Genomic DNA, 27,236 nt, shown 5'->3' with positions numbered 1-27,236 from the left:
TCTTAAAAAATTCCAATGCATTTATTTTGTACCAGAGAAAGGTGTTTTTCAACAGATGCTTTCTAGTACTTTACCAAAATGAGAAGCATCTGGCATTTCCTGAACTTGGATTACTGAACAGCACAGCTCACTCCTAATGAAGTTAAATTCAAATGTCATCTAAAGAAGCATTTTTTTAAAAAAATTGGGGTATTTTCCTGCCTCAAAAACATTACTGTACTAAGCTCATGTTGCTTGTCCTCAGGCCCAGGCTTCCTGATTTAGGGAAGATATCCCAGTCTGAACTGTAACTGTTAATGCTGTGAACTACATATAACTTCAATTTTAAAAGCCTATTAATTTTTTTGGAAAAACACACAAGAAATGGCGGGCACAAATCATCATTTCACCTTTTCACCAGTGTACTAAAAAATAGATTGATTAGAACAAAATGACATTGGGTCAAGATGACATTTCCTCCTCTTCCTGCACATCAGTCAGGGCATGATACAAGGAGAGCACTTCCAGGTGGTAGTGCCATGTTTTTGGAGGTTTTTAGAAGAAAAGGGTTGTTTCTTCTCCAAATGAGGTGTCCTCTTTTGACCTCACATTAGTCTGAAGCTTTACAGGAAACATTCCTTCACTCCAAAACAACTCTACATTTGAGGTTGAAGACAAAAAAAAAAAAAAAAAAACACATGGTTTAAATTTTTATCAACTTTTGTTCTTCTGCTGATCTTCTCTCATAGACATTACAAGGATTTTCTAGAACAAGCACAAAGTATTTTTAGACCTTCATTTCACAAATGAAAGGAAGCGCAGCAGAAGGTTAATTCTGGAAATAGTGACACAGTCACTTGGAACAAGCAGAGTGCCAGGGGAACCAATGTTTTTTTCCATACATAATTTGGGATTATTTTCCTAATTCCAGTTTAAAGAATAAAAAGCATAAATAAGGTGGTGGTGTCACTGCGAGACTGCAATACAGAAAAGCACAAGTTATGTTTAGGTCTCAGCATGAAATGTCGATTGTTCACCAGCATCCACACTGATCTCTCATCACATGGGACGAGCCAAATTCCTGAAACCTATTGGGTAAGATTAAAAAATGGATAAAAGAATGGATACTTGTACACATCAAGAGCTGGAGAGGGACTGGGGACAAGGCAGAGAGGGACAGAACACAGGGAATGGCTTCCCACTGCCAGAGGGCAGGGCTGGATGGGATATTGGGAAGGAATTCCTGGCTGTCAGGGTGGGCAGCCCTGGCACAGGGTGGCCAGAGCAGCCGTGGCTGCCCCTGGATACCTGGAGTGCCCAAGGCCAGGTTGGACATTGGGGCTGGGATCACCTGGGACAGTGGGAGGTGTCCCTGCCATGGCAGGGGTGGCACTGGATGAGCTTTAAGATCCCTCTCAACCCAAGCCATCCTGTGATTCTATGTTTAAACAAGAACTACGTTGATCCATCTCTGCTGTTCCTGAACATGTTCCAAATAACTAAAAGATTTGAAGTTTAAGGTACATAAAATATAGACATAATTCTATGATACTTCCATGTCTATAACATTAGCTGGCTTTTGCCCTTCTGTCTGCATTGACAGAACTACAAGTTTAACTCAAAAATCACATTCAAACCCATAAATGGGACAGTTTTCTCCTCTCAAAGGAGCTTGCACACCAAATCATCTCTAGCCCAGACAGATGACAATAATTTTTTTGTCTCTCAAAGAATCAGGATTTGGAAATGAAAACATAATAGTTACATGCTAGAGTGCAGTGACACAACTTGTTCATTGTAAAAGTGAAAAACAACCCCTTAATTGTTTATACTGACGAACAGTGCACAAAAGAACACTGGCTATATGTGCTACACTTGCAGTGTTATACATTTGGATTACTGGATCATATTTACAGTGTCAGAAGCCACATTTAAGAGATGCTCTAAGTTAAGAAAATACCACTGGCTACAGTTAAGTCTTACCAAGGGGAACTTACCTAAAAGCTGCCAGTAAGGGAGCATAAATTGAGTCTCCATCATACACATACAAGTGGTCCCAGCTGCACTCTGTGGCAAAGTGATTGAATCGAAGCCTGAGGATTGTATTTGGCCTGTAAAGAATAAATAAATAAATAAATAAATAAATAAATAAATAAATAAAATATTTTTAATTAGCCACTCAACACACACAGGACAAAATCCCTTCAACACACTCCTCTGGTGTGAAGCTCTGGTCTAGACAAGACTAAAACTGAGTGACTTGGCATAATTGCAGGTGCATTAAACATGATGTGGTTCAGGGGTTTTTTTGTTTGTTTTTGGGGTTTTTTGTGTTTTTTTTTCCTTTTTTTTTTTCTTTGGTGTACAGCTCTCCTGGTATTAACCAAAAAATTCTTTATGGTCAGAAAACTGTGTCCTGTTGTGCAGAAAAGATCACAGAATCACAGAATATGCTGAGTTGAAAGGGACTAGCAAGGAACCCCTGGCTCTGCACAGGGCACCCCAACAGTCCCACCCTGTGTCTGAGAGCATTGCCCAATGCTCCTGCAGCTCTGGCAGCCTTGGGACCATGACCATTCACTGGGGAGCCTGGGCAGTGTCTGTCCACCCAGTGGGGGAAGAACATTTACCTGATATCTAAACTAAGCTTCCCTAACACAATTTCAAGCCATTCCCCTGGGTCCCGTCCCTGGCCACAGAGAGATCAGTGTCAGACCCTTCCCTTTGCCTCAGAAGGAAGTTGCAGACTCTGATGAGGTTTCCTCTCAGTCTCCTCCAGGCTGAACAAACCAAGTGACCTCAGCCACTGCCCAAACAAGCCAAAAGTCCCTCTCCAGCTCTCCTGGAGCCCCTTCAGGCCCTGCAAGGGGCTCTGAGCTCTCTCTGGAGCCTTCCCTCCTCCAGGGGAACATTCCCAGCTCTCCCAGCCTGGCTCCAGAGCACAGCAGCTCCAGCCCTGGAGCAGCTCTGGGGCCTCCTCTGGACTCTCTCCAGCAGCTCCACATCCTCCTGAATTTGGGATCCAGGACTGGGACAGTTCTGCAGGTGGGGTCTCACCTGAGGGAGCATGGGGACACTGGGACAGAATCCTCCCCTCCCCTGCTGCCCATGCTGGGATCAGCCCAGGGCATGGGGAGGCTTCTGGGAGCCAGCAGACATGGCTGGGGCATGTCCAGGTTTTCAGCATGGTATAATACCATTTGTTTCATGGCTAATATAAAAAGATACATCTAACTACAATCACGGAGAAACCACAGCAAATATTTAATTTCGGGTTCTGCTTCAGGAAGGTGTAAACACCACTAACATTGTGCTTGGACCTGAAACTAATAGAAAATGAATCTGCATCAGCAGTTCTTGCTCCCACCTACAGCTGGAGCTGTTGAAAGGCCAGACACAAGTATCTAGGATCTCCCCAACAGCATTGCCCTTGAATTCAGATTAAATCCCTGTTATCCTAATGAAATGAATTTTTGAGATGTCAGCTTGCCATAGAGTCCTTCCTCCGCACAGGAGGGCAACTCTTTAGGGAGTTATTCTGCAAATGACGATTTTTTGATAAGTACAACAATCTACTCTAGGCATTTGGAAAAAAGCAGCAGGCAGAACTCAAGGATAATGTCCTGCTTAAAGAAAAGGTACAAAGAGTATCTATGACTTCGTAACTGAGCAGCCTATGGAGTCATAGAGGTTTACTTCTACTTGAATAGCCTGACAGCTGTAAAGCAGAAAGAAATTGTCAATCAATAAAGGTTCAGACCACAAACAAAAAGGAAGAGTCTCTTTGCAACAGCCAACAACCATTAGCAGACAGCACTCATCTGCACAATCACATGGTCCTCAGGCTCCATGGAGCTCATCTGCCTTGTTCACACTCCTGGGAAAAGTAAAAAGGACTCCCCTGGGATGAGAACACAGCAAAAACACCGGTCAAGAAAAATCAGAAATGGTGCAGAAAGGAAATGAGAACTCTAAGGAACACATGGCTTATTCTGCAGCTGAATTTCTCCAGTGTCTTCAACAGCTCACACAGATTGTACCCTTCCCTGCTAACCTCAAAGCCCTCTGCACAATGGAATGCCAGCAACGAGGTGAGGGCATTCAGAACTGAACAGCTTTGCAGGCACTGCTTTCCAAGTCCAGATTTCTGGGAATTTCACTCCTGGAAACAAGCATGGACTCTTTTCACACGGCTGCATATTTCAGCTGGTTTAATCAGTGTGATTATCTCTTTTCTGTTTACCACCATGTCCTGATAGCAGGGTATAAACACTCACAGGGAGGAAAAGGACTCCAACATAAATGCCTGGCTACAGAATAGGGAGGAACACTTCTGTCTTACCAGCAAGAAAGATCTCACTTCAAACCCCACAAAGTGGTGCTTCCCTAGGAAGCCTCTCAGTAGTAGTAATTATAGGTTGGAGGAGCAGCTCTGGTGACATTATGGAGGACTCCAGAGAAACACTTAGCTTCTGATAAAAATATGAGTCACAATATCCTTTAAAAACAGAATTTATGAGGGTTAAGCTGGCTATGCTGGAATTGCTGAGGCTGGTTTGTCTGCAATAATGCTCTTATGAAACATTTTTTAATTATTTGTAATTGCAAACTGTCTGCAGCTGTATTCGTATTACCTACACAAATTAAAAGGTGTTGCCACTTGGAGCATCCAACTTTTGCTCTTAACCAGCTCAAACAACTGGGCTCCTTATGAAGTTAATAGTAAGTGGTTGCCCCTCAATTTCATCATTCTACATGGTTCTATGGAGCATCTTAGACCTCAGTTTTGAGTATCTTAGGAGCTTAGGATTTAAACTTCCTCAACTCAATTACATGTCTGAAGCAGAAACAATGAATAATTCTTCCTAACTCATCAGAGCTCCCAAACAAAGAACCACAGTGTGGTTTGTGTTGGAAGGGACCTTTACAACCATCATGTTCCACCCCCTGCTATGTACAGCTTGCTCCAAGTCCCATCCAGTCTGTCCTTGGGCACTGCCAGGGATCCAGGGGCAGCCACAGCTGCTCTGGCCACCCTGTGCCAGGGCTGCCCACCCTCCCAATTCCTAATTCCCAATATCCCACCCAGCCCCGCCCTCTGGCAGTAGGAAGCCATTCCCTGTGTCCTGTCCCTCCATCCCTTGTCCCCAGTCCCTCTCCAGCTCTCCTGGAGCCCCTTCAAGCCCTGCAAGGGGCTCTGAGCTCTCTCTGGAGCCTTCCCTTCTCCAGGGGAACATTCCCAGCTCTCCCAGCCTGGCTCCAGAGCACAGCAGCTCCAGCCCTGGAGCAGCTCTGGGGCCTCCTCTGGACTCCCTCCAGCAGCTCCTCGTCCTCCTGAATTTGGGATCTAGGGCTGGGGCAGCTCTGCAGGTGGGGTCTCACCTGGGGGAGCACAGGGACACAATTCCCACCTTTCCTGCTGCCCACACTCTGGGATCAGCCCAGGGCTGGGGGGATCTGGGCTGGGCCATGTTCAGCCCTCATCCAGCAGCACCCCCAAGTCCTTCTCCCTCTCAGCCCTTCCAGGGCTGCTCTCCAGTCATTCCCCACCTATCCTGAGTTTGGGCTCTGGTTTGGTCCAACCCCAGTGCAGGACCTTGCACTTGGCCTTGTTGAACTTCATGAGGTTCACACAGTCCCATGTCTCCAGTCTGTCCAGGTCCCCTTTGATGCCATTTCTTCCCTTCAGCATCTTGACCACACCCTATGGCCTGGTGTCCATTGGCAAATTTGCTAAGGGTGCCTTGATCCCACTGTGCATGTCAGCAGCAGATTAAACACAGGGAGAAGACTAAGGAAAAGTGCCCTCTGGGACTGTAGTCAATTCTCATCCTCCAAGATGCCAAGAGGCCTCACTCAGTTTGCACTGTCCAGTACAAGTTAACACTCTCACATGACTTATGCCAATTCACAGACCTGCAGATTCAGGGAACAACATGGAATGTGACTGAAAACACAGATGCCATCAGACAGCATCATATATGACCATGGAAAGGCTTTTGAGACTAAACAAATGCGTCTTACATTCCTGGCACCAGCTTGGTACCATCAAAAATATACTTCAACAAGTGAGATGCAATGAACTGCTGCCATCAACCAGGTGATCAAGGATAGACATGAAATATGCTACTCCTAAAAACCTGTGCAAGAAATTGCTGTAAGCAATATAAGGATCAAATACAGGAAGCGTAACAAAGTGAGGGGAGAGATCTGAGGGACTTCTCCCAGTTTAGAAAACCTTTGCAATAAAAGGTCACCGGTTCCTCTGAAGTCCTCATGGCTCAGTGAGTAAAGAAACATTTGAAGTTCATCACTACAGAAACTGATTATTCATCAATAAAAGCTTTCAGTGCTTTCTCCTGTTTCTCATGCTACCAAAAAATCCCATGTGTAGTGAAACCCATCATCTGATTGGCTTACTATAATATCAGTTAAGTAATTCATAATCCTTCATTATTTACAGAAGTGGACTAATTTTTGTTTGCCACATGCTGTTTCAACACAAACTTCTTAATCAGAAGTCAGATTGGAGGGCTCAGTTGCACAAAAACTTATGTACCAAGAACAATTAAGTGTTGCTCTATCTAGCTTTTAGAATAGCCAGAAAGTATTGTGAGACCCAAAAATATTCAGTGCAGTTAAAACTTGCAACGCAAAGTCCCAAGCTGCTTCCAACACTCACCTTCCTTCAATGAGCCAGGTGCATTTTGTCTTGTATTTGTAATTTCCAGGCCCATCTGTGACATACCCTGAAGGTTCAGTGAGTCTGCAAACAAAAACACAAAGACAAGCATTAGTGTCCAGTGGTTTTACACATTCAGAAAGGATTCCCTAAATTCTGAAGATCTATCATTAGATTACTATTTATTTAAGAGCCCCGATAAACAAACCAACTACAGCACAACAAAACCCAGCTGGGAGTTTCCTGTTGAACTCTCTGTGCAGGCCTTCTGATGATTGTTCTTCAAGAATGGCATCTTGAAGGACATCACTTCAAGAGTGATGGTTTCTCTACCAGATTGATGTCATGGTTCCAAACCTATATGTATGGATATTCCACCTAACCACCAAAAAGAAGCTAACAACAGAAGCTAAACAGAAGCTAAAATTATTCCTAAACTATTTATTTATGCAAACTGCATCATTCTTGCATGCAGATCAGATGACGTCCGTGGCACAGTCCCTCACTCATTCTGTATTTGACTCCACAAACTCCTTGATAACCACCTGACTGGAGGACTGATCCCCAAGCCCCATCTCTGGTAGTGATCAAGGCCAAGTTGGACAGTGCTTGTCTAAGGGAAGGTGTCCCTGACTATGGCAGGACTGGAATGAGATGGGCTTTAAGATCCCTTTCAGCCCAATCATTCTGTGATTCTATATTGTTATCAACATCTGCAAATTCTGCACAGTGAAAAGTTTACACCAGAAAAAGACAAAACCAAGAGCCAAACCATCAGGATACACATTCCTATCCCATACAAATTAGTCAAAAATATTCCAGATGAGTTCTAACAAACTGCTGAAAATAAATGACAGGGAAGGATGGCAGCAGCACCTGAAGGTACCCAAACACCCCATTCTGGTAGTGGCACCCAAAACAGGATTCCTTCCTAGGCAAGTTGTAAACTCCATCATCGGCACACGGACGGAGCAAATTACAGCCCCCTGACAAAACTCAACTGTCCTACTTACAACACAGCTTTAAAATAAAAGCAGTCTAAATTTAAACTTGGCAAAAAGAGAAGCAAGCAAAAAGTTCCTCAAACTGGTATCTTGGAACCATTTCTGTACCTTTCCCCAGCGATCTGTTATTGTTTCCATCTCACTTTTCTAAATATTTTGGCTGTGTTAAAAATGATTTTCCAAACTCTTTTCCATCATGCATTTTTAAGGTTGATTTCTGATTCAAATTAAAAAAGCAAAACCCACAGATCTTTAAAAACTACCTTCCTCTGTCTATAAATGAATTTATGATAATACTCTTCAACCTGAGAAATTGAGCTGAAGATTTTTAAAACCCACTTACTAAAGCTCTGCAGGAAATGAACATTCAAACAAGTGAATAAGAAACTCAGATTTTTGGAAGCACAAGAAGCATCTGGGCCTTCTATGGAACGCAGATGCAGGTGTAAACAGAGATTAGATTAAAAAGAAATACACAAACAGAAGGTACAGATTTAGGTTGGATATTGGGAAGAAATTGTTCCCCGTGAGGGTGAGCAGGCCCTGGCACAGGGTGGAATTCCCAGAGCAGCTGTGGCTGCCCCTGGATCCCTGGCAGTGCCCAACGCCAGGCTGGACATTGGGGTTGGAGCACCTGGGACAGTGGGAGGTGTCCCTGCCATGGCTGGGGTGGCACTGGGTGGGATTTGAGGTCTCTTCCAACCCAAACTATTCTGTGATTATGTGATTTATATTTCTTCTAAAACTTCAACATCTTTGAGAATTCAAACCACTTATCTAGTGACCAGGAATACACAAAACTAAATGAAATTTCCAAGTGGAGGCAGTAACATCTAGTCTTTTTGTTTAAAAATTTATCCATTTGAATATAATATCCAAGGAAAAGCCACGAACCAAACAGTATCAACAGTGATAGAACTTCACCTGCAATCAAGAGGACAGATTCTGAAAACCTTAGCGAGTCTCAAACTAAAAGCAATCTTATGCCATGTGGCAAGCTCTCAGGGAGCTTCTACTCATGGAACTCCTGCAACAATTTTATCCAGAAACAATTACTAATTCATTACCACAGAAATGTTACTAAGAGTGACAGCAAAAGCAAAATAAAATAATCCTGTTAATACTGTAGCCCCAGGCATGCCACAACTCGGGGGGGGGGGGGGAAAAGAACATTTCCACATCAATGTAATTCAATGAAGTTTCAGCAAAACATTGGATTTAGTTTTAAAAATATAAGTCAAAGTTCTTTGATACACTATTAGTAAAAACATATGTGTAAGTTTCTCAGACTGCTTACTAAAATTCCTGCCATCGTAGACAAATGAGGGATATTAAAAATTTATAATAAATCAGAGATGACATCGCTGAAAGGAAAATAAATAGGAATTAAGTTATCACTGTCTACACTGCCTGGGTAGAGCAGGGCAGCAGCATCCATGTTCTATAAACACTCTCCCAGACAGATAGAAATCTTCAGCACAAAAGCAAACAGAAATTAGAATTTCATGGCTCCCATTCTGTACAGAAAGCTCAACTGATCTCCCAGCTGCAGTAAAAAAGCAAACAGCCTCCTGTTCTCCATGCTCACTGCTGCCTGTGCCATACGTGACACAGGTCTGCAGCTTTGCATATCTGGGACATGTCCTACACAGTTTTTTGGCTTTGTCTGCGAGCAAAGACTTGGGAAGGGAACACACGAGTAACTCCAGAAGGAAAAACACTCCAGGAATGAGACTGGGATGTGGAAAGTTTTCCTGACATACATCAGGCCACTCTCACACAGAATGTTCCTACCCCATGTAACCTGTCACCAACACCACCAGGCTCAGGAGTCATTGGCCCCAGAAAGCTTTGGCCATATTTGTGATGTGGGGTTCAACAGGGCTAAGTGCCAGGTCCTGCACTTGGCTCACAGCAACCCCTGAAGCTCCAGGCTGGGCCAGAGGGGCTGGGAAAGGCCCTGGGGCTGCTGTGACAGCGGTTGGACATGAGCCCGGCTGTGCCCAGGTGGGCAAGAGGCCACTGGAGGCCACTGGAGGCCACTGGCCCCTGGGCTGTGCCAGCTGCAGGGTGGCAGCAGGGCCAGGGCAGTGCCCATCCCCTGTGCTGGTCCTGCTGGGGCACCTCGAGTGCTGGGACAGCTCTGAGAGCCCTGGAGGGGCTGGAGCGTGTCCAGGGAAAGGAACAGAGCTGGGAAAGGGCTAGAGAATTCCCGAGGGAGCTGGGAAAGGGGCTGGAGAATTCCCGAGGGAGCTGGGAAAGGGGCTGGAGAATTCCTGAGAAGCTGGGAAGGGACTGGAGAATTCCTGAGGGAGCTGGGAAGGGGCTCAGCCTGGAGAAAAGGAGGATCAGGGGGGATCCTGTGGCTCTGCACAACTCCCTGACAGGAGGGGACAGCCGGGGGGATTTGGGATTTGGGAACTGCTCCCAGGGAACAGGGACAGGAGGAGAGGGAACGGCCTCAAGCTGTGCCAGGGGAGGTTCAGCTTGGACATCAGAAGGAATTTCTTCATGGAAACGGCTGTCAGGCACCGAAGGGGCTGGCCAGGGAGCTGGTGGAGTCCCCACTCCTGGAGGTGTCCAAGGTGCAACTGTCTGTGGCACTCGATGTTCTGGGCTGCTGGGCAAGGTGGTGCTGGGAGCGGTTACAGGTTGGACTGGGTGATCCTGGAGGTCTTTTCCAATCCCAGTTGGACTGGGTGATCCTGGAGGTCTTTTCCAATCCCAGTTGGACTGGGTGATCCTGGAGGTCTTTTCCAATCCCAGTTGGACTGGGTGATCCTGGAGGTCTTTCCCAATCCCAGTTGGACTGGGTGATCCTGGAGGTCTTTCCCAATCCCAGTTGGACTGGGTGATCCTGGAGGTCTTTCCCAGTCCCAGTGATTCTGTGATTCTGTTACTCCAATTAGCATTCCTTTAACTGAGGCAGTGCTCGTGCTCTATCTGTGCCAGCTGCTGCTTTCTCACCTGCAATATTTAACTAATGGGGAGCAGTAAAGGGGCTTTAATTTTACAGCTCGATTTTAAATCGACTAATTTCCCGGGAAATGCCATTTCACGGTTTGGGAATTGCCGTGTGTTTTCATCTCTGCTTGTTGAAGTTGCCGAGATGAGAAACTCACCCCTAAGTGAAGAGTTGTGCAGCTGTAGGACCTAACCAAGAACTGCCTCTACTCTTTCTAAACTACGGATTGTAATTAGTGGAACCATTTGACTCTGAGACAATTTGAACAGCCTGTCTTAATCTAAATAAAACTCAGATGGTTTGAACAAGTTTTGCCTTCTTTTTTCCCTATCAGGCTTTAATAAATAAATTAAATAATGAGATGCAAAAAGCTCAAAATAGTACTGCAGAGCTCTTGGCAGGCAGGAAAGCAGCTGTTCTCGTGGGTCGATGAAGGGGAAAAACAAGTTAGGTCTGCAACCTGCTCTTGCTTGTCCCTATCCAGACTACTGTGACAGCTCACCTTCTTCCCAGAGCTCATCTCAGCCACTGACACTCCGGAGAGGTGGGCACCACTTTTCCCTCTGCCTTGGGAATGATGTTTGCTTCTTGAGGTTTCAGTTCTGTGTGTTCACATGTAACAGGGATTTGATGTGACCTGGGCTGTGGGAACCTCACCTGGTCAAGTACTCACATTCCAGATACTTGGGATACTTGGACAGACTCTCTAATTGAATGTGGGAGTTTTAAAATTTCCTAGGAAATGTGCAGACATATTTTGAATTATTTTTCACATGAAACTATGAATTTTTATTTGTAGATTTGCATAGATAATTTTAGCATAAGAACAAAATGGTTCCTGAAAGCTGTTGTCCAGTGCTTGGTACCTTTGGATTTTTCGTATGTCTAAGAATTTATCTCCATGACTGCTTCACTTCTTACTCTGTGTGCTATAAATTACCTCTGACAGATTAATTTCAAGCACACGAGATGAGAGGAAGTACTGACCTTATAATGCATCGATGCATCTGTGATTAGGTCTGGGTAACATTCAGCTGGAATTTCCTCCTTTGAACATGAAGTTTGGTATTTATTGTGTTAAATATCTGAAATAAGGGATGACACCAAGACTGCCCTCGGTGTTATACGTGCACTACACCTGTGTGTGTTCCTCAGCCCCACAGCAGGGCAAATAACTGCTTTGGGCCTGGAACAAAAATATATCCAAGAGGAAAAGAGCCTGGTAGACACACAAGTCACATCAACACCTTGAAATGCTTCTGAGCGTGGACAATGCAGCCGTGTTGGAGCGAGCCAGAGGAAACATTAATTCCATGTGAAGTGGGTTGTGGGTTTCTGCTCTGGAGGACTTCACATAAGTGGTTCTCCTAGTGCCCTGCCATAGGGTACTGTGAAGTATCATTTCTTTGTTTAAGCAATTTGAAGGCAGGAATGAACTTCTCCTTACGGGTTTAAGGGTTGGACTGGGGGTGATCAATGTTTCTCTTATAAACAATGTTTTAAGCCATCTTGGTTATGAATAGAGATAATGAAATGAAAATGCAGGAAGCTAAATGGGAAAGTAGAAAAAGGCAAAACCTTCTTTCCTGTTTTTCTTAATAAACTAAGGCAAGCACAGCAGTATTTTGTGCACAATTCCTTGTTAGTACAAACAGGCATAGAATCATGGGATAGTTTGGGTTAGAAGGGATTTTAAAGATCATATTATTCCATTCCCCTGCCATTAGTGGGAACACCTTGCACTATCCCAGGCTGCTCCAAGCCCTGTCCAGACTGGCTGTGGACTTCCAGGGATGGGGCAGCCACTGCTGCTCTGGGCAACCCATGCCAGGGCCTTATCTCTCCTGTAGAGAACAATTTTTTCCTTATATCTAACCTAAACTCTCCTTCATCTGAGGGCCATTTCCTAAGGATGGTACTAGAGTGAGGAAGTATTGGTGGTGACTGAATCCTAAATAAGAAGTGGGGACTTTTTTTGGCATTTTTTAGTGGAGAGGCAGCCTGTCACTGATGTTCAGCTTGGTAGCAAAGTGAGGGGATATTTCAAAACTTTGCGTAACTAGTGTTGAGCCACTGTCTTTGTTTTTATTGTCACAAATCTGTTGTGAGCAGATGGAATTTCATTTTTTCCCACTACTGTCCCAGAAGAAATCCTTTCAAAGTCATTTTGAAGGCAATAGGAGAGGTTCATATGGCTGAGCTAGGGATGTAAGAAATTATTTTTGCAGCTACGCCTTTCCTTAGGAAGTTCAGCACTTTGCCAGTTGGGTTGCATGTCCACAATTGCGGTATTTTTCTGATTGGTCTACCTGTCTGTTCGATTTGTTGTTTTGCGTTCTTGATTTTTTTGAAGGAAGAGTTTCTTAGTAGTGATTATCAAGAGATCTGCATTTTAGACCAGAATCTGCCTTACTACAAGAAGATACCCTCTCCCATGCAGGAACATCTGCCTCTGCAGCTAAGGAATTGGGAGACTGCAGTGTGACCTTCCCTGAACCAAAAGTGTTTCACAAACAAGCACTCCAAAGCTACTTATCCTAGAAAGAAATGCTAACAGGTCCTGGATTATAAAGATATTGTAGCAAGACTGTTGCTAAGGCAGCATTAACACAAACCACAAATTCTGTGTAATGTGCCAGAGTGCGTTGTTTCTATATTTTCAAATTTTGTTCCAAAACCAAAATGGCTTCATGTAGTCTTTGCTTGATTAAAAAGTGCTTAAAAATATCATAGAATCCCAGGATCATTTAGGTTGGAAGGGACCTTAAAAAAGCCCATCCAGTGCCACCCCCTGCCATGGCAGGGAAACCTTCAACTGTCCCAGGTTGCTCCCAGCCCCAGTGTCCAACCTGGCCTTGGACACTGCCAGGGATCCAGAGGCAGCCACAGATGCTCTGGCCACCCTGTGCCAGGGCCTGCCACCCTGCCAGGGAACAACTCCTGACCAGTATCCCATCCATCCCTGCCCTTTGGCAGTTGGAAGCCATTCCCTGTGTCCTGTCCCTCCAGCCTGTGTCCTCTCCATATCTCCTGGAGCCCCTTTAGGCTCTTGGAGGGGTTCTAAAGTCTCCCTGGAGCCTTCTCATCTCCAGGTGAACATTTCCAGCTCTCCCAGCCTGCTTTTATCTTGCAGAAGGATTTTTTTTTTCCAAAACCAACTTTTCTTGCTGCATCTCCTGCTCTGGTAAAGAACCAAGTGTTTTAATAGCCAAGAGTTCCTGTTGGTGGGTTAGGAAATACCTGATCTGGATTGTAAATTTATTGTGCAGATGCATGTAATACAACATAGCAGTCTATAGTGCCTACATCCACCCCATTCCCTAAGGGATTTAGGCCAGTCACAGTGAGGCTAACAAACACACTGGCATTTGCAAGTCACTCCAACTCTTCACCTCCTGGAGTTTAGAGCAGTTGAGTTACTGACTTACTTTCACATTTGGTTTATTTGCTCAGGCTCTTAAATAAACACTGGGATGGTTTGAGCACTGTGGCTTTATTCCACTCTTCCCAGGAGTTGGTGCAAAAGCTTAGGCTGGCTGGTGGTTAAAGTGACTAGTGCCAGCAGTAGAAAGTTTTCACTGAAGGGATTAAGATGATTTAATCAAAGCTGCATGAATTCTGGCCTTTTCTCCATTTGCTAAACTAAGATTTTGGCTGTGTGTTTGAGCATAAAGTGCTGCAGGTGACTTCCCATCCCATAGGTGTGAGTAAGAACACACAGCTGGACAAGTGCTTGGTATTCACATTTTCCGCATGTCAATGTAGTCCTGCCTAAATTCAAGTCATCTGGATTATCCTTTATTTTTGAGTTTTGTTCTACTAACAAAGGGGAAGTTCTCAAGGAAACCAACTGTGTACACCTGTCTTCATTAGATACTCAAAGTGCTTAATATTTTGCTACTTTTCTGTGTAGTGTGAAATTGCTTTCATTAACATGAGTCATTTGGGGAAAATGCCACTTGTGCATTTCTGCAAGGGGTTGCAACTCATTATTTTTCTTGCTTTGGTAACAAATTTAGCACAACAGTCTATGGGAGGGAGGAACAGCTGGCTTGAACTGGAAAAGGGAGAACTGATAAGTGTTTGTGGAAGTGTTTACAATTCTGTACCAATATGTATGTGGAAATAAGAAGTTCCTATAAAACCAAAAATCAGGCAACAGCTTTTTTGTTCCTGTCTTTCTTTCTCCTGGATATTGGCAAACATAAGTGATTCTTGTTTATGGTGTGAAGTTGTGTGCTTATTTGCAATTGTTTCTGCAGGTGCTAAAAGATAGAGTCCTGGAATGATTTGGGTTGAAGGGACCTTAAAGACATCTAGTTCCAAACCTCCTACCATAGGAAGAGACCCTGTCCACTATCCCAGGAGGCTCAAAGTCCCATCCAGTCTGGCCTTGGGCACTGCCAGGGATTCAGGGGCAGCCACAGATGCTCTGGCCACCCTGTGCCAGGGCTGCCCACCCTCCCAATTCCTAATTCCCAATATCCCATCCAGCCCTGCCCTGTGGCAGTAGGAAGCCATTCCCTGCGTCCTGTCCCTCCGTGCCTTGTCCCCAGTCCCTCTCCAGCTCTCTCTGGAGCCTTCCTTTCTCCAGGGGAACATTCCCAGCTCTCCCAGCCTGGCTCCAGAGCACAGCAGCTCCAGCCCTGGAGCAGCTCTGGGGCCTCCTCTGGACTCCCTCCAGCAGCTCCACGTCCTCCTGAATTTGGGATCCAGGGCTCGGGCAGCTCTCCAGGTGGGGTCTCACCTGGGGGGGCACAGGGACAAAATTCCCACCTTTCCTGCTGCCCACATGCTGGGATCAGCCCAGGGCTGGGGGATTCTGGGCTGGGCCATGTCCAGCACTCACCCAGCAGCACACCCAAGTCCTTCTCCCCAGGGCTGCTCTCCATCCTCAGACTGTTCTGAGACCAGGCATTCCCCTGACCTTGGTGCAGGACTTTGCACTTGGCCTTTTTGAACCTCATGAGTTTTGCACTGTTCCACCTCTCCAGCCTGTCCAGGTCCCTTTGGGTGCCATCCCATCCCATCCCATCCCATCCCATCCCATCCCATCCCATCCCATCCCATCCCATCCCATCCCATCCCATCCCATCCCATCCCATCCCATCCCATCCCATCCCATCCCATCCCTCAGGCACGTCACCCTCACCACTCAGCTTGGTATCATCAGCTTTTGTGGGAGGGAACACAGCTAGAAACGCAGCTGGATTCTCGGGCCAGCACTGGTGCTGACCTGGGCTCTGCTGCCTGAGCCAGCAATCACAGTCCTGCTTGAGTGCCTGTCCAAAATCTTTCAGGTGGGTGTGCTGGAGGGACTGTTAGGAGAGAGAGCTCATGCGGCTGAAGGGAGTATGTCTGGAAGCAGATTCACTGAAATGAGGTAGAAAATAGAACAATCTAAATAGATTTTCAGAGACTGTAGTGAGAAATTGTTGGTTTATTTTATTATTGGTGCCCTATGGGCTTCTCCATCTCCCCTCAATAAAACTCTTCTCCCTTCCCTCCTTCAAGACAAATATTTACATGTGTTTCATTCTTTATAGTAATACGTGTGAGAACAAGGACATTTTTGGGACAGACAGCACATCCTTGTATCATTCAAACAGATATTTTTTTCTGGGGGACCGCATTCCCATTGTTCTCTCAGGTTTAATATTTGAATGCTTAAAAGGCTCCTTTGCTGTTGCATTATTTTTACTGCTTGTGGCATCCTTAAGAACATCTTCCTTATTAGTTGATCAAGATGTCATTAAATTATTTTATTGGCTGAAAATTTGTTTCATTAATAAATACAGTACTTTCATTATTAATTCCCTGATCTTTGCATGTTCTTATGGTGTTGTTTCAGTCAAAGACCTGCTTTAAAAAGTCAAGGATTTGTCATTCTCAAATACCCCTCTGGATTTTGGGATGTACTATAACTATTTTAGGGATCTGCATCTGAGGATCTGTGTCAAAATCTGGTTTTGAGGCCTGGACCAAACAGAAGTTGACATTAATCTTTTTCCTAATTACTTTTAATTTTTTAGGAATCATTTTTCCCAGCAGGTAACATTGCTGTGTAGTAGCTTAAAATTTTTGAATGTCAGGAAGGAAATAAAAGGCATTACACCTATCCCCATTAGGAAAGTGGGTCAGGCTGTGATGTTTATTTATAGAATGTCTCAATATTTTCATTTTTGTTGCAACACTGACTGCTCTTTGGCTTGTGCTTTTCTCTAAGTGTGACTACCAAGTTCTGAGTCCTGCATTTGGCCTAAAAATCAGCAGTGATGGACAGTGGCAGGTTTGGAGCTAAATCAGAGTCTAAATGGGCTTCTTGAGAGTTCAGTGGATTATTTTGTGGTTAGGCATTTAGGAAGAACAGGGCAGCAGTTCCATATGCAACATTGGAAAGCAGAAAGGATCACTGTTGCTACTTTTACGTTTCTTGTAGAAACTTGGTGGGTTTGCATTTGTCTGACAAAATGCAGCAGGATGATGGCCCTCTGCTCCACAGGGATGGCCTTAAACTCCACTTATTCTGATTCCTGCCGGCCTGAAGGTTAAATCAGTTGCTTAACCTCTTTTCATTCACAATACAGCACATATTCTGCCAACAAATCCTTTTCCTGGTCTTAAATGTAGGCCTTACAACTTGAAAGCTTATTAAAGTGAAGGGCTCTCCGACTGGAGAAGATTGATGTCTGTCAATTCTAAGCATGTGGGACTTAAAGAATTTGAATTATGAAGCATTATTTACAAGGGTCACAGGTGTGCTGTACTGCAACTTAAATGATTGTACAAATGCTTGAGATCCATTGAATAACTGAGTATTTCTAGTTTTGGGAAAGGGATGAAAAATCGTCCTATAGACCTTGTGTGCATGAGCCTGTGACAATTTGCTTTGACCATTGCAATAATGTGCTTTCTTTGTCCTTTTGTCTTGCAGGGGGTTAAGTTTTGGATACTTGCAAGGGCTCTTGCCCCAAGGTTTTAGGGGTTCATTGCATGCTAGGGAAAGAGAGGGATTAATATATTCTTTTCCTGCTGTAGTGAGATGTTTATGATGTGTGAGATGCATTTGCTTCCACTGTGCTCTGCTGTCTCCCCCAGCCTGGTATGAATAAGACAGCTCCCTACCACAAACCCCAGAAGGATTTTAGGACCACCAGTGAAGGATGAGACTCCTGTTTTTCTGGGCATTACAAACACTTTCAGCTAAACTATCTTTATTTCAAAGAACTAGGCCAAGATCCAGTAAGTGGATTTGGGAACAGGTGGGACAGCAGAGTTCAACTGCTGGATTAGATTAATAGACAGCTATAGTAGCATCCACCATCTGCATGGCCAGTGTCTAAGGTACGAGTGGTATCGGTGACCTTCAAGGAGATGTCATGAACTTGCCTTTTGTCATGGTAACGTTTCTGCACAACACACAGGCACTGGGGAAGGGGGTCAAAGAAATGAGAGTGCTAAGACTGGAGTTCTTACAGCTCGAAAGCAGAGATCAAAGATAATACAGAGATAATAGAACAATGTCACAGAAAAATGTGCTGACAAACAGCACAAAACGTGCTGCTTGTGTGAAGAACACACCCCTTCAGTGCAACAACAATAATAATAGTAATAATAATCTTTTAGTATTTGTTTTACCTGGTAAGTTTGAATGGGGGAAAAGTCTGTAGTAAACATACACAGTACTGTTGACTTTTACGGTGCTGCTGGTTGGTTCTGCAGAGATAAAGCCGAGGTTATGCAGTGAATAAATGCTGCTTTGTGGTCTCCAAGAGGTGGTATCTGAGGCTGGGAATAAAGAAATAGGAGAATATGCAGGGACCTAAATTTGGGATGCTTTCAGTTTGAATTTAGAACTTAGAGGCACAAACAAGAGTAGAGCTCTAGTGTGTTTCTGGTGTGGCAAATGCAGCAGGATCACAAGGCAGCATCTATAAACAATGGCTCTGAGCAGTGGAAAGCGCTGGTGCCATTTGGGATCCAGCTCAGTTCTGGGGTTTTTTTTCAATGCTTCCGATGTGGGGAAATGGAGTTGGAGGAGGGAAATCAGCTTTTCCTTCATAGTTTCTGTTGTCTTAGTCTTGAGGCTAGGAATTTTAATTATTTTTATAATCCATTTTTTTAAATTATGCATTTTAATTACTAGGATAAAAATCCTTACTGTGAGGAAAAAGTTCTTCCCTCTGAGGGCGGGAAGGACCTGGCAGAGGGTGCCCAGAGAAACTGTGGCTCTCCCTGGATCCCTGGAAGCATCCAAGGCCAGGCTGGACAGGCTTTGGAGAACCCTGCGATAATGAAAGGGGGATAGAATGAGATGAACTTTAAGGTCCCTCCCAACCTAAAACACTTAAGTTTTCCATGATTACTCTACAACAGTGACTTTTGCATGAGTTTGCTCATCTTGTGGACTTATCTCAGAAGACTACATACGTGAACGAGAGAGGAGAAAATTCTCTGAACACCTGGAGTAGTTCATCGTTTTAGGTACTTGTTGCTGCACAAGCAAAATCCTTACCAAAGTGGATTTTGCAGTAATATCATTATCTCCATCAGTGAAACCTGGCCTGTAATTAATTACATCTTCCCAGCTTAACCTGTGGTGTGGAACCAAGGTGGCAGAAGAAGGGATTTAGCTGTTCTACATCAGAAATTCATGAAATAGCTGTCTGGATTGTTTATCTTCTCCTCCCATGCCCAGTGTGCCTGATCACTATTCCATGCCTATAAACTAAAGCATTTGCTTATAATATATGCCCTTTAACCTCAGTGCTTTTAGTGAGAACGTGAACAAAATTATTAATCAATTTAGGATAGAAAGCATTTGTTCTTCTAAGAGGCTGTAACAGCCCTTTCTTTGTGCCTTCAATTCCAAGTACATCCAAAACAATGACTTTTAATTGTGAAGTGATTGAGCACTTGGGAAGGAGGAGAGAGAAAGGAGGAAAACTCATTGCATCAGTCCCTAGATTTAACAACTTCAAAATTAGGATGGACAAGGAGCTTTGGGGTTTGTTTTGTTGTTAGGTTTGGTTTTGCTTGTTTGTTTAGGTTTTGTTATTTTTGTTTGTTTTTTTTATTATTTGGTTGGGGTTATTTTTGGTGAAAAGGCTGTGAAATTTCTCCAGACAAGATGCTGATAAGTCTTGACTGTCAGTGTCACTGCAGTCTAACTGAAAGTAATACAAACCTGTTTTGAGATCTAGTGATGACCACTTAGAGGTTAAATTTTAACATGCTTTATGAACCAAACCAGCCTGCTTACCTTTTCTGGTGAGCAATGAAGGAAAGGCAAGCTTCATTTTTTCTTTATTAATACTTCTGATGAAAATAAATATAATATACTGCATATAATGTACCTTTAATATCACAGTGCTTTGAAGTAAGTGCTGCGAAGTTATTTAATCCTAGATTCTAAGGTACTATTTGTGAGTCTTTGTACACACTAGCAACAGGCTTGCTTTAGATTTATTAGATAGTAATTAGTCAACAGCTTTGAGGCTTTGCTTTATTGTGCAGTTCCTGGCTACAGAGGAATTTTCTCAGTGCATACTAATTTGCATTTGAAAAATATATGCTGCTAGTATTACTCATGTTATTATTAAAGAAACCATGGATTTGTCTGGTGATTTCCAATATCAGTTTTGGCTGTTTACCCAGGAGATACCATTGATTGCTGCCTGATTTTCTTGTGCTGGTTTTGTGCTTTTCAGGGGCTCCCAGAATGAGTGGAGAGTATTTAAATATAGAGAATCTTTTTGCATAAAATATTTCTCTTTGAAGTTCTTTTTCATTAAATCTTCATTCTTGTCATTGCTTCCCTTTTGTCTTTTTCTTTAAAAGAGCTGGAATAGGTAGTACTCAAGGCTGGAGCTCTTTAAATACATGTACTGTAGGTTCATCTCCCTAACTCTCTTCTTTCCCTTTGGTTATTATATATTGCAGTCCACTTGGAAATCCATAAAAAATTTAGTGTACACAACACTGTTGTGAACAGTGAAGTGTGAAATAAGCCTTAAGTACTGTGTGTACAGGCATGTATACAATCTATTTATGCTGTACCCTTAGGATTTTTTTAATCTGAGCTTTGTGGATAGATCCTTGCAGCTGTTTTGTCTACCCCAGAGGTTTTAAAGTTGATGTAGTTTAGAGCCTTGTAAGTATTGTAGTACAGGACCTGATTTACTGTTTTCTTAAGGTGTAGCAGCTGCTCCTTGCAGAGCAGGAGATGCAAGACTCAGGTAGTACAGAAGCACTTCTTGTGCAGCAGCCACACATTTCACCAAGTTAGCCAGGACAAGTGGTATTTGATGCCTTTCCATATTTTCTGGTGTCTGATTTCTGCATCTGAGTCATAAATTACCATAGAACCATGGAATTGTTTAGGTTGGTAAAGCCCTCTAACACCATCAAGTCCAGCTGTTCCCCAGCACAGCCCAGACCACCACTGCCATGTCCCCAAGTGCCACATCCACAGGGCTTGGAAATCCCCCCAAGGGATGGGGACCCCACCATTGCCTTGGGCAGCTGTGCCAGGGTAGGACAACCCTCTCCAGGAAGGAATTTCCCAATTTCCACACTGAGCCTCCCTGGCCCAGCCTGAGGCAGTTCCCTCTCCTCCTGTCCCTGTTCCTTGGGAGCAGATCCCAAATCCCCCCGGCTGTCCCCTCCTGTCAGGGAGTTGTGCAGAGCCACAGGGTCCCCCCACAGGGTCCCTCCAGGCTGAGCCCCTTCCCAGCTCCCTCGGGAATTCTCCAGCCCCTTTCCCAGCTCCCTTGGGAATTCTCCAGCCCTTTCCCAGCTCTGTTCCTTTCCCTGGACACGCTCCAGCCCCTCCAGGGCTCTCAGAGCTGCCCCAGCACTCGAGGTGCCCCAGCAGGACCAGCACAGGGGATGGGCACTGCCCTGGCCCTGCTGCCACCCTGCAGCTGGCACAGCCCAGGGGCCAGTGGCCTCCAGTGGCCTCCAGTGGCCTCCAGTGGCCTCTTGCCCACCTGGGCACAGCCGGGCTCATGTCCAACCGCTGTCACAGCAGCCCCAGGGCCTTTCCCAGCCCCTCTGGCCCAACCTGGAGTGCTCAGTGAGGTTGTTGCAACTCAAGCACCTGGCCTTGCTGACCCTCAACTCGGTGGTCTCAGCCCATCAATCCAGCTGCCCAGACCCCTCTGCAGAACATCCTGCCCTCCAGCAGAGTGATACTTCCACAGAATTTCGTACCATCTGCAAACTTACTAAGGGTGCACTTGATCCCCTCATCCAGAGCATCAATAAAATATTAAATAGGACTAGGCCAACACTGAGCTGATACCTGTTAGTATCAGCTCAGCTAGCCCTGACCTGAACCCTCCAAAGCAAGGACAACCAGCATTTAGACCTTTGCCATCAACTCCATCACAAATTACTTGACTCTTTTTTTTTTTGTTTGTTTGTTTGTTTCTCCCTCTCCCTAAATAACTATCTGGTATTTCAGAGACAGAAAAGGCAAGAACTGATAAATACTGAATGCTCATTTTTAAGATCTGGATTATTTAATTTCCAAGTTTAACTCAACTCACCATTTTTTATGTGTGGGCAACAATTTTAAGGTTGAATCCAAAAGTGTTTCATGGACAGCAAACACAGAAAAACCTTGAAACCCAACAGGGATTTACAGGCAAAGACAATTATTAAATGCACTCACAGGACCTTTCACAATACCCCTTTAACACTGGAGGGAAACAGGAGAGTCTTGCACAGTTCATACTAAATTTATTGCTGCTTTGGAAGCCAAATAAATTCAGTTACTATTTGCATGACACTTTTGCTGTCTCAGTGAGACACAGGATTTCACGGCATTAATGTTGGTTCCATAATGATCAGTAATTCCCGCATGGACAAAAGCCATGGCCAATGCATTTATTAGGAGTTTGGTCCAAACTGTCTCTTGCCTGTGATCCTCACTGCTCCACACTGAACCAAAAAGCAGACATTTTCCCAGGGCTCTCCATCCTCTTTTCCCAGGACAAAAAATTATTTCTACATGAGCAGTGCTGTGAGTTGTCAATAAGCACAGGCTGCTCTGCCAGACAAGCCTCAAGACTCCCAGACCTCACCCAGCCACTAATTTGCTGCAGAGCACTTTGCATCCTGCCTATCTCAGTCACATTCCCACAATTCCCTAACACGGGGGCATTGGCAAGAGGAGGATTTTATCAAGGACTCAGTGTAGTGAAGCATTACATAAAAGTTACATGTTTATGCAAAACTTCTGCAAGGTTACTAAAAGTATCACTTGAGCTCTGCATTTAAAACAATCACTTTTTAGCCCGGAAAACAAATTAAAATTAATTTATGCAAATAAATGGGGTGCGGGGGGGGGAGGAAGAGTAATCTGCAAACATGCCTCACTGAAATATTACATAAAAACTTTAACATCACTTTTGCACAGGTTCCACCATTCCACACCAAAAATACAAGGTCCCACATTAGGTTTTATACGAATTTTTTAACTCACTGAAAGTTACAACGGTTGAAATTAGTGTTTCAATCCTCTAAGCACAAACTTTATCACATGAACAGTGACTACACATCACAAAAGGCACCAAAACTGGGAGAACAGAATTTCCTGCAGAAAGCTGGAAACATAAAACTTTGTGCTTCAAAAAAAACCACAAAACAAACCAAGCAAAACCCAAACATCACAATATTCTGAGGAATTGGGAAAAAAATTGCTTCCTACAAGTTGTTTTATATATAGAAGAACACCTGAGAAGCCTTGCGAGGCTCCCAAAGAGCGATCATTGTTAGGATTACTCAACCAGTGGGTTTGGGATGAACTTCAGCTCCAGGCAGAAAGCAGAGGGGGAGAACCCCCCCAGCCTGCTCTGTTGTCAGCAGCTCTCCATGAGAAGTGATAACATACACACACTGTTTGGCTCAAATTGATTCCATTTGAGGCTGCTGTTCCATATTAAGAGTGTGACAAGCCTTTATATGCCTAGTTACATTTTAATATAAAAGTATTTTTTTCCATTTGAGAAAAAGCTGATATTGTGACAATTAAGAAATAAAGTATCCACCTGCTCCCAGTAAGCTAGGGAGCAACATGTAACAAAAAATAATAAAGAAATATTTCTGAAACAACTTAACAGGTTTTTAAATGGAAGATGGCATGACAAAATGTTCTACAATTACTGACTTCTAGTTTCTAATCTGAGTAGATGTCACTGGGCTGTAGAGGGAGAGATGCAGAGGATCGTGGAATGACTGGTGCTGGACTGAATCATCAATGTCTCTGGATTAAACATGAGGACTTGCTCCATTTAAAAATTCTCTTCAGTAACAGAAGTAGTAATTTCAGTTTAGCACCCATGAAGCACTGTGGAATGAACACCACCAGGTTCTTATACTGGTACGAAACAGCTGCAGGCCAAGAGCATTTGCTGATCACCAGACATAAAAAACTTAAAGAGAAATAACAGCCAGGGCCCCTAAAAACAAAACCAGAAAAATTATCTTTGCAAATGCGTGACTGAAAGGAAACCAACTGATCAGAGAGTGATGATATTACCCAGGAGATACTCCTAGGGCTTTGAACCACAGTATCATTTTTCCTCCTTCTCTATGCCTTCTTCCTTTCTCTTCCCAAATGCATCATGCTGACAAGTAACAACCATTCAAAGAACTAATTACTGTTTCTGGGTCTTTTTTTTTTTTTAATATAACTTCATCTTAACAGGATTTTTTTTTATAAATTCCTGTGAGTGTGATGCCACCTCAGCCCCATGCTGTCACTTCATTCCCCCTGCTCTGCCCAGATGTGGTGTGATCTCTGCTCTACTATGACATCATCAGTGATGAAAGAAGTGCATCTCTCCACTTTACCCACATCACAAATGAAAATACTAAACCAGGTTCCAGAGCCAACTTCTGACCCTCTCCCTTTCTTTCACACTGTGAGAAGCACTCAATCACCAATAAAGCTGAAAGAGGTCAAAGTCATCGAAGCAGTACTAATTATTAATATAGACAGCTGAGTCAGGTGCAGCTCACCGAGGAGGCACATCTCCCCTAAAACATACAAACTTTTATGCTTTTTCTCGGCTGGGGGGCACTCCTGTCCCCTTTCCCATTGGCTGGGTACTCAGGAACTGACATTCTTTCTGACCACCTACTACACTCAAATCAACACATCCTTCTCTCTCCCCTTTCTCTCCCTTGTGACACACATCAGTTAACTCTCCCCTTTTTCTCCCTGCCAGGCTCCCTCCCAAGGCCAGCCTCATGCTAGCTACATCTTTGCCTACGTGACATTAAGTATGCAGTCTTATGGCTGAAACAAAACATTATTTTATCTGTCACGATAGAATCATGAAATGGTTTGGGTTGGACCGAACTTTAAAAGCCCAGCCAATTTCAAACCCCCACCATGGGCAGGGACACCTTCCACTATTCTAGGGTGCTCCAAGCTCCATCCAAACTGACCTTACACATTTCCTGACATGGTGCAGCCACAGCTGCTCTGGGCACCCTGTGCCACCTCAACACCCTCATCATAAATCTTCTTCCTTATATGTCATCTAAGTCAACATTGTCTCTGTCTGAAGCCATTCCCTCTTGTCTTGTCTCTTTACATTTTTCTTGTCAGCTCCTTTCAGTTACTAGAAGACCACAATTAGGTCACCCCAGAGCCTTATCTTCTCCTGGCTGAACAATCCCAATTCTCTCAGCCTTTCCTCCCAGCAGAGCTGCTCCATTCCTCTGATCATCTAGGTGCCTTCTCTGGACTTACTCCAAAAGCTCCAGGTCTCTCCTGTGCTGGGGGCCCAGAGCTGGAGGCAGCTCTGCAGGTAAGGTCTCACCTGAGAGGGGCAGAAATCCTTCCCTTGCCCCTCTTTTAACCCTTATACTCCTATTTAACACCTCACCAACTGCTCCCCTTCCATACCTGTAATATGAGAAAAAGCCTGATAAATTCTCTATCAACAGAAACAGCAGAATAGAAGATAAGCTTTCCAGATTTCCTGACTATCACACCTGAACTGAAAAGCTCTTCATAGGTCATGCAGTACAGTCCAGCTCTGGGTGGTGCCATTGAATCAAAGAGCCTTCCAAAACCCAGATTGTAGTTATTTATCTCTTAAAGGTGCCTTCATCCTAAATGAGGCTTATAAAACATCCAACACAGATATATATTGTATTTTAAACAGTATCACTTACAAATGGCAAATCTATCTAGCATTTCTGTCTGTGTACCATTGTTCTTTCCTTTAATGCATTCTTAAATGTTGATCTCAATGTCAGACTGATGGGTCTGAAGATAGCAGATCATCTTCCCCTCCATTTCTTTTAATCACTATTCCACAAACCAAAAACTCAACTAATGTTACTTTCTATGACTAGCTCTTCACCTTCTTCACCCTTTTTTAAAACTGCTCCTAAAAGATTATCCATACACCTGCTCAAGGGCAAAATTCAATTATAATTAGATGAAAAAAAGGTTTTAAAGGTAAATTAAGGATTAGAGGATAAAATAAAACTTCTGAAAATCCAATCAGAGCATTAAGATTAAAAGAGCAGCAATGAAAAAGGTAGAAAATTTCATTTGAACCAGTGAGCATGAATGCCATCAGTATACAAATAATCAGAACAAAGCACAACATGCAGCATTTTAGGGAAAACACAATGCAAATGTTCTGACTAGGAGTCCTACATACTCACTTCAGTGCACGTAAGTAACACGATAAGTATACATGTGTCCCATGTTCCCACTTCCAGTGCCCAAGATGGGGTCTGCAGTTTAAAAGTCTGCTTGGGCAAGGACTCATTATTCTCCAAAAGACTGATGTGGAAACAGTTCTCTAAAAGCACATTCAGATTGGCAGGTAAGACTCTGATGGCATCAGTCTGACAGTGCCCAGCCTCTGTGTCTGCAGTGGCTGAAAAGTATCTCCTTGTACCCAACCAGTTCAGCATCACAGCTGTTATCCACTTCATAAATCAGTCCTGTAATTCTATCCTGTATTAATTCACTTGGAGAGGGAAGTGTGCTATACCCTTCTGAACTGAAACTTCGACAACAACAAATCAAGGTACAAACCATGACTCTGGAAAAGAACAAAACCCCAAAAAAACCCAAACCAGATTAAGTGATGCACAGCAATTCCCCCTCTCCATTTTCAACCCTGTTGCAGTTTGCTACAGCTATCACCAGGAAGCAGCAGGGAAGACTGCTGTACTGGATTTTGCTTTGTTTCCACATGGAATCACAGAATATCCTTAGTTGTAAGGGACCGACAAGGATCATCAAGTCCAATCCCTGGCTCTGCACAGGGCACCCCAACAGTCCCACCCTGTGTCTGAGAGCATTGCCCAAAAGGTCCTGGAGCTCTGGCAGCCTTGGGACGATGACCATTCCCTGGGGAGCCTGGGCAGTGTCTGTCCACCCTGTGGGGGAAGAACCTTTTCTGATACCCATCCAACCCCCTCCAACACAGCTCCAGCCATTCCCTTGGCTCCTGTCCCTCATCACAGAGAACAGAGATCAGACCTGCCCCTCAGGAGGAACTGCAGTTCACAGCAAGCTCTGTTCTCAGTCTCCCCTTCTCTCCTGAAGGGAGAGAAGATGCCT

General features: G+C 44.1%; 1 protein-coding gene across 1 annotated transcript in view; it reads right to left on the bottom strand.

Moving 5' to 3' along the window:
• ATRN (attractin) overlaps positions 1-27,236 on the bottom strand; it is a 141,030-nt gene that overhangs the window by 100,678 nt on the left and 13,116 nt on the right. Inside the window, exons 2-3 of the mRNA XM_062493856.1 lie at positions 6,662-6,745; positions 1,977-2,090 (exon numbers count right to left, since the gene is read on the bottom strand). Coding sequence (XP_062349840.1) covers positions 1,977-2,090; positions 6,662-6,745 — 198 coding nt within the window. The remainder of the gene's footprint in view (positions 1-1,976; positions 2,091-6,661; positions 6,746-27,236) is intronic.

This window comes from Cinclus cinclus, chromosome 5 (assembly GCF_963662255.1).
Source record: "Cinclus cinclus chromosome 5, bCinCin1.1, whole genome shotgun sequence".
NCBI classification, from domain to species: Eukaryota; Metazoa; Chordata; class Aves; order Passeriformes; family Cinclidae; genus Cinclus; species Cinclus cinclus.
This window is presented reverse-complemented; position numbering and strand designations above follow the sequence as displayed.